The sequence below is a fragment of the Elephantulus edwardii genome, unplaced genomic scaffold (assembly GCF_000299155.1).
Source record: "Elephantulus edwardii isolate Elephantulus edwardi_28Jun2011 unplaced genomic scaffold, EleEdw1.0 scaffold00110, whole genome shotgun sequence".
In the NCBI taxonomy this organism is placed as follows: Eukaryota; Metazoa; Chordata; class Mammalia; order Macroscelidea; family Macroscelididae; genus Elephantulus; species Elephantulus edwardii.
Genome location: NW_006399860.1, coordinates 5,788,968 through 5,796,591, shown reverse-complemented (window position 1 = coordinate 5,796,591; position 7,624 = coordinate 5,788,968). Strand labels below are relative to the sequence as shown.

Here is a 7,624-nt window from a genome sequence, read left to right as displayed (position 1 = left end):
AAGAACATGGAAATAGCCCAAATGTCTAACTACAAACTAATGGATTGAGAAATTATGATTGAGAATTATTGAGAAATTACATTCACACAATGGAATATTATATATCATGCAGGAGCAATGACTGGAAAGCATTATGCTAAGTGAACTAACTCAGTTAAATATTGTTTAAAACCATTACTGTAGAATGAGTATAAGGCTTCAAGAAATGTGGTAGAGGTTGGATGGAGAAGGATGAGGATGTTCACGGGAAGGGGGCATTAATCATGAGGTTGTATAATCTGTTGGGTGGGGGGGATGAGGGAAATTCAAAGAATTTGTTCTTTAAAGCAATGTATTCGAATTTTGTAAATAAACTAGAAGAACACTTAAAAATATTTTTTTTAAAAAACTTCACTCTTTAAAATTTTTAAATATTTATATTTTATAGAACTATAGAAGTATCAAACATAGTAGAGAATGGTTCCTTAGAATCAAAGTCTCAGCTTCTCCAAATTGATATACTTTATATACTTATTATGTTAAAATACTACTTACAAGAATTTGTCATTGGAACAGTGGATGTATCTAGGTTTTTGACACCTTCACATACAACAATATCAAGATACAGATTTATTCTGCCAACCCCAAAATCTCTAATAGCCTTTTATCTGCGCACACACTCTTCCCTACCAAAAAAGTTCACTGTAAAATTCACACTATTAATATGGATCCGTTTCTTACTATTTAAATCTGGTATACAGTATTTCATTTATTGTTAATGCCATGGCCCATTATTAGGTCTCGATTCTCAATATTAAAGGCAATAGACAAAATATAAAATAAATCTATGGCAAATGAACTTTTGTTTCCATAGTTGCTCAGTTTTTTTAGTGGTTTCAAGCTTGGTTCCGCTCATCTAGAGCTGTTCCTAAGGTTTCTCTTTAGCCTTTCAGTGTTTGAACTCTTTTCTCAGATCACTGCATTCTCTAGATTCTATTAACAAATTATTCCAACAAAAAAGAAACTATTTGCAAACTGGAATTCCAGTTAAATCAGCATGAGATTTACAATGGAGTAATGGGGTTTTCCCAATTAACTGTTGGAATTAACTCTCTATGAAATGGATTGATTCGGTGACTGGGGTAATCGGGATGGGTGTATCAGAGGCGGTGCGGTTGGCGCAGGATAGAGCAGGGTTTAGGGCTGTTGTGCATAGGGTCGCTATGAGTCGGAAACGACTCAACGGCACATAACAACAACAATCTCTACTAAATATAAAAATACATTCATGATTGTATAGTAACTACAGACACCAAAAAAGCACGTCGTGGGTTAAATCTGTGCGGACTTTTGTCACCCTTCTATTGTACAAATAAAGTCTAGTCTTGCCTTCAAGGACTAAGTCCTGCCTTTTATGGTACTGAAGAATACTGACAAAATTGCTCCTCGACATCTTTTTCCAAAAATGGTAAGAGAATATGTTAAGTCTAACATGTGATATTACCGCTTACGTTTATGCTAATTATCTTATGGTCAACCTTTGTAGGGTTATCAATAGGACTTCTGTATTCTAGACAAGAAGTACAATTTCAGCTTGGACCTTGCACACATTCAACAATGTGGTAATTGCATTTTTCATAGTGTTAGGGTGTGCTTTTAGTCGGGGTTCTCCCATTTTAAGCTGACTCAAAGAAGTCACGAAGCTTCTTTTCCAACTTTACTCCCAGCATGTATTACCTGTGCTCATTTGTTTGAAATAACAACAAGGTCGGGGCTGGTTATTAATAACCTCGGTTCTTTAGATAATTTTCCAGCCACCTAGTAATCGTGGCAGTTATGTCAGGCTCAATTTGATATGAGAAAAAACGTCCACCTATCATCTCAAAAGAAAAATGGAACTGCTTTAGAATTCAGATTCTAATGAGTCAATGGCATCATCTTCTTCGCTGATGATTGGCCATCATCAGCTTCAACAGTTTTCTCTGGGGTCGCCCACTGCCCTGTTGTTGCTGTGTTAAGCATCAGCAAGTTGGAAATGAACCATAGCTGACCCTCCATCGGGTTTTCAGAGGGAGTAATTCATACAGGAATTCATACTGGCAATCCTTATTCCTCCAAACAGCCGGTGGATTCGAACTTTTGCTTTAGGTTTTGCAATGCAGCTCCTTATCACCAGGAAACTAGAGTTCCGCGCCCTAAAGCCCAAGGATTCTGCGGCGGGTTCGGAGGTTCCAGCCTTTGACTGATTCTCCCGGTGGCGCCAACTGGCCGACGCGCGGCGCCCCGGTGCGGGGGAAGAACGAGCAGCTCCAGGCCCGGCGTCGCCCTGCAGCCTAGTCCTCCGCCCGCCGTGCCCCTGCGCCGGCGCTCCGCCTCCCACAGGCCCGCGGCGGCCATGGCAGCCAGGCTGATCCTGGCGTTGGCGGGCGCCGCGTTTGGGAAGAACCCTTCCGTCTCTCTGCCGCCTAAACCTTTCTGGGTCAGAGCAGGGTTCCGCCAGCACTTCAGCTTAACCCTCTGCTCTGCTTCTGAGGAACAGCGCGGAAGTTCCGAGCACAGCTCACAGAGCAGGCCCGAGCAGGCAGTGGGGCCCCCGTTGACGAGCGAAGGGTTAACAGAGGCGGAGCGGCGGATCATGGAGCGGCACAAGGCCGCCTGCGCGGTGAGCACCCCTCCCGCGGGCTCCGAGCCGCGCGGCCCAAGAGACTGGGGCCTGTGCGCCTGCGCGGGCTCCGCACTTCTGGGACCTGGAAGCTCCCGGGAGGAGGGAAAGGCTGGGCGTCTCTGTCCTGTCTCCCGCCTCCAACGTGCACGCTTTCCTCCCAGACCTGGGCACATAGAAACCAGCAAAGTGATTTGTGTCAATTTTATATCTGAGCTAAACTCTGGCAGCCGGTTGGGACCCTGTTCACTCTATAGAGGGAGAGTATAGGGGTGAGTGATTAAAGAACAGATGGAGAAGATGTGGAAGCTGGGACGTCTCAGAGAAAATGTCTCACATATTTCTTTGAGTTATTATGTATTAAGCCTTTTGCCATCGATGATTACATTATACGCTACAAGAGAGTTTTGCGTTCTTTGCAAACATTGAACTGTTACCTGATGTTGGGAGAATTTGAAATTGCTTGCTAGTGCCAGTATCTAAACTTAACATATCCCTTCACAGTCTGTAATACGCGTCAGACCACATTTTTTTTTAATTTGTACTACCTCTACAAAAAAAAACACAACAAAACACACACACACACAAAGCCCCAAAACCAAAAACCAGTGTAAGAGAAGATAACTATTCTCCAGTAGAGGTATGGGAGATGCTATGAAGAATTAAACTTGATAAAAAGAGAGAGAGAGAGAGAGAGAGAGTGTGTGTGTGTGTGTGTGTGTGTGTATAGAGTCCTTAAAGACTAGGGTTACCTGGTGTGGCTTGAGCCAAGGAGGTAGATAGAAAACCTTGGAAGTTGGGGAAGACTGGCTTTCTTTTTTCTTTCCATTAATGATAGGCCCTGAAAATCCTGCTTCATTCTAGTTAGGAGAATAAAGGTTCACCAGAAAATGACTGGCAGCTTTTGGTTGCTCTTGTTTGTACTCCTTTTTAAAATGGCATGTGTCATGTGTTTCTATACTTCACGTTTGACTTTGGAAATAAGTGAAAGTTCATCTTTTCTAGGGAGCTCTTTTCCTCTTTTTAGAGTTGGTTGCACATATGGACAGGTTCCATCAGCCTATGAAAGGCAAAAGAACTTTCACTCAGAGAGTCCACAGTGGTTTCATCAGTGTCAGTATCACGGGTTAAATGACTGTCCAGAAGCCCATAAGTAAACCCAATCACATGCTTGTTTTTCTTTTTCAACAAATCAGACTGCTCACACTGGTCTTCCTTCAACGCCTGGAGGCAAATCACACTCTTACCTTTCTCCCTGTGCTGATGTGCATCACTGAACATCTTGCTCTCCAGTCAAACTGTCAGTGCTCTTGCACATCTTTGCTGCCACCATTACTCGAGGCTCATTTACTGAGGACAAATTAAGTTTGTGTGGGCCGCCAACCAGCTCAGAGGTGCTCCATCAACACAGAAAGCAGGAGAACAGGTGCAAACACAGGAGCAATCTGTTTAGGCTTCCAGGTTGCCAGATAATTGCCCTCAGAAGGCTCCCAGAAGCTATGAAAAGTGGAAAGAAAGCAGCTACAGAGCTCAGTGTTTGTGTTTGTTTTTCTTCCACGATCCAAACACAGGCTTTGTAAATAAAGAAGTGAGGTCCTAACAATAGGTCATTCTAAGTAGTGTTTAATGCTCTGGGTTTCATGTAATTGGCTCCTGTGATCCCAAAGGATTGAGGAGGCCCCTGAGACCAGCCCCTGGACTTGCTGGCTCGGTTTCTCCTGCCTGGTCTACCTTTGCTGGACTGCTTTCTAGGCATGAACTTATATCTATCCTTTGGTTACATATTCTTTACATAGACATTGAAACCCTTAACCAGAGAAGAAAAAAATAAGAAAAACTTCTTCAGGGCATTAAAATAGATGACCTAAAGGAGTGTGGTTCCACATACACATAAAAATGCCTATCAAAAGATATGTATAGTTCAACTGTATTTAAATTAGAAGGCTTTCTCCATATGCATTTAGTACATCTTAAGGTGATCTGCCAAGGGTGACCTCGTACTATAAAAAGTCAAAAAGAAAGCTGCTGTACAGAAACCCAAGGTGAAGTCACGTCACGCACCTAGCCCAACTCTACAACAGGTAGAAGCAGTTGAGTGTTTACTTATTCCTTCACACAAAGTGCTTGGGACGCTTCATTATTCTATTTGAATGAACATGAAGTATTTTTCTTTGACATCTGAATTAATGTAGTAAAAGTTGCATTGGATCACTTGTGAAACTGAGGACAAGAATGTGCATATGTTAAAAACACTATTTGTTTTGATTTAGGGGAAAGTTTGTGTTTTGGTTTTCATTTTTTTTTTTTAAATTGCTCTTTGCTTAAAAATAGAACCAACAACAAAAAAAGAGAAAGCAGTGTCAAATGTGGCTTGGAGTAACACTTCAGGAAAGTAAAGGAAAGTGTTCAATAACAGCAAAAGTAATACTTTTTCTATAAGGACTGTTGGTTTTGATTAGCACCCTTTCTGTAAGTTTAAATCATTATCCACATATTTTAAGTACTGAAATTGCAACTGCAACTTCTGAGTGAAAGTTCATTTTCAGCCTCTTAAGCTCTTAAAATCATTTAAATCACCTGTTATTAAGCTTGTTACCTAGAAACCGAATGAAAAATACTGGAGCAGTGGCTGCATGGTTATTGGGTATAGAGGAGTTCTTGTTTTTCCATCAACTTCTCATTTTTCTCAAACTGTATATTTTCTCCTTATGTCATATAAAGTTGGATCGTGTATGGTGTCGGAATGCATTCAGTTTTTAATTGCAAGTGCCACTAAAATTACAGAGAGGACATCTGATACTTTTAAAAGTCAAATTTATGGTATTTTATGAGGAGAAATTATGGTGAGGAGATATGATGAATATTGAGATTAATGAATTGTTTCATTTTATTACCCTTCAGGCAGGCCAACTAAACTATGTGGATCCAGCTACTGGCTATTTGGTGCTCACACAGCTCGCCCACTTGCAGAGAGGCGAATGCTGTGGCTCTGCCTGCAGACACCTGAGTAGCAAATTCTCGCATTACAGCAGCAGTTTGTAGTGCTTCTGTAACTTCGTAAATACCTGTTATTTGAAAAACAAGGCAAATAAAAAAGCTAAATAGACCTGGAGTGCACTTTTCACAAGCTACTTTAGCCCAGGACAATGAAGTCCTTAGGGCCAACATAGGACCTTTAAAGTTAACAGAATTTTGTAACATTTTACTGTGAACATCCATTCCTGGATATACTGTGATTTGAAATTGACAGGGGCTCTTTATTACCAGGAAACTTTTCATGAAGTTTCCCTGGGCAATCACAAAGAGGACAGGAAAAGAAATTAAAAAGTGTTGCAAAATAGATCCCCAAAAGCATTTTCTTCATTATACCTGAATAGAAATTTACCACTCCTTCAGAGGTTGAGAGGGGAGTGTCCTTTAGACAAAGATGGGTTTTCTTTCTTTTTCTTTTCTCTTTTCAGTAATCAGATTACTCCAGAACGTATGCTGTCCATTTCCTAAAATGTCTTTTTCTGTATATATACATCTCTTTAGGCAAGGATTAGTTAATCTATCTTCATTGATGAACTTTAATTAATTTTCTGCAATATTCTTTAAGGAAAATACATTAATTATTTCCTATAAAGAGCTTCTATTTTGAGCAAAGTAGTAATGGGGGAAAGGTTCTTAACTCTTAGCTTTTTGAAGGCATTGTAGTAAGGTAAATTGTGACAGGGTTAAAATGATAAACAGATAACTGCTTTTTTGAGAGCACGTAGATGATTTTAAAACATAATTCATCTTCTTTTGTGAATTAAAAAAGGACTTCCTTTCTATAAAGGCAATTAGGGATGCCTTTTCTTTATTATGTTTCTAAAAATTAATAGTGAATCAGGAAGCATATGTTTTGGGGCAAAGATGTGAGTTTTTTTATCTCCTTCAACTGACCCACATTTTAGCCAAGGAATAGACAATAAATACATGGATCAACTGTAGGCAGTACTGAAAAGAGACATAAGTCTTCATTTTTATGTTTATCCTTACCTGTGCCCTTAGCTGTTTCTAATCAAATACATAAGAACTCTGTGTAAATTGAGGACTTGGGGACTTTCTGAGGGGGGATTTTTGATAGTAAAATTCTTCAAGTTGGAAGTATGTGTTTAGGAAGTGGTTCTTGAACCCTAATGAGGACCATTTGCCCCTGGTCGTCATTATCCTCCTCTTGAAGGACTCTATAGATCAAATGATGTGTATAACATTGCTAACATTCCCTTTTGTCACCACAAGCAGTATTACACGTTTCCATGATGATTGTTTAATAATTCAATAACAATTTGTTTTTATTTCTTCTGCAGTGCCCATATGGTCAAGTCAATGTTAAAGATCCATCCAAAAGGAAGAAATTCAACTCATATTTTTATGTTTGACAACAACTTCATCTGTTCTCAATGTAATTGAACCTGTATTTGTAAAACCTAAAGCCTTTATCCAGAACTGCCTTCTAAGCTAGGAGTACTGGGGAACCAGTTTACTCGTAAATACATATATTAAAAGAACATCAATAAAATAAAAAGCTAGCAAGTGTTTGTGTGTTTCTGAAGTGGCACATTGATACTTATTTCCCTTTCTTTTTGCTTGATTATGAAACACATATGTTAAAGAAAGAAAATAATGACTGTCCCATTAAATAAGTAGTGGCATTCAGGTCACATTAGTAGCTCTTGATTTTTCATATAGCCTCAGTTCTCCTACTGTTTTCTTATCAGTGTTATCAATCCAAGGAAGGTTGTTGGCAAATAAAAGAATTTTACTGCATTCTTCATTTTATTTATATCTCGAGTGATATAGAAATTGGTGCAATGCTATCTTGTGCAGCGTATGAGTGCCCAAGCAGGGCCATTCTGCAGCAAGGAATGTTCTCTTCTTCCATCTGTTCTCCTAATAAAAACGTTAAATCATTCTGACTTGGGGGTCAGACCGCTAAATATCACTCTTCCTTTTCTC

General features: G+C 39.7%; 1 protein-coding gene across 1 annotated transcript; it reads left to right on the top strand.

Annotated features, from left to right (window-relative positions):
• Window positions 1-2,374: 2,374 nt before the first annotated feature.
• On the top strand, window positions 2,375-7,047 carry LOC102849779 (chromosome unknown open reading frame, human C1orf53). The gene is made up of 3 exons (XM_006892101.1): window positions 2,375-2,641; window positions 5,543-5,644; window positions 6,976-7,047. Exons 1-3 carry the CDS (start codon window positions 2,375-2,377, stop codon window positions 7,045-7,047), a joined length of 441 nt encoding a protein of 146 aa, XP_006892163.1.
• The last annotated feature ends 577 nt before the right edge of the window (window positions 7,048-7,624 follow it).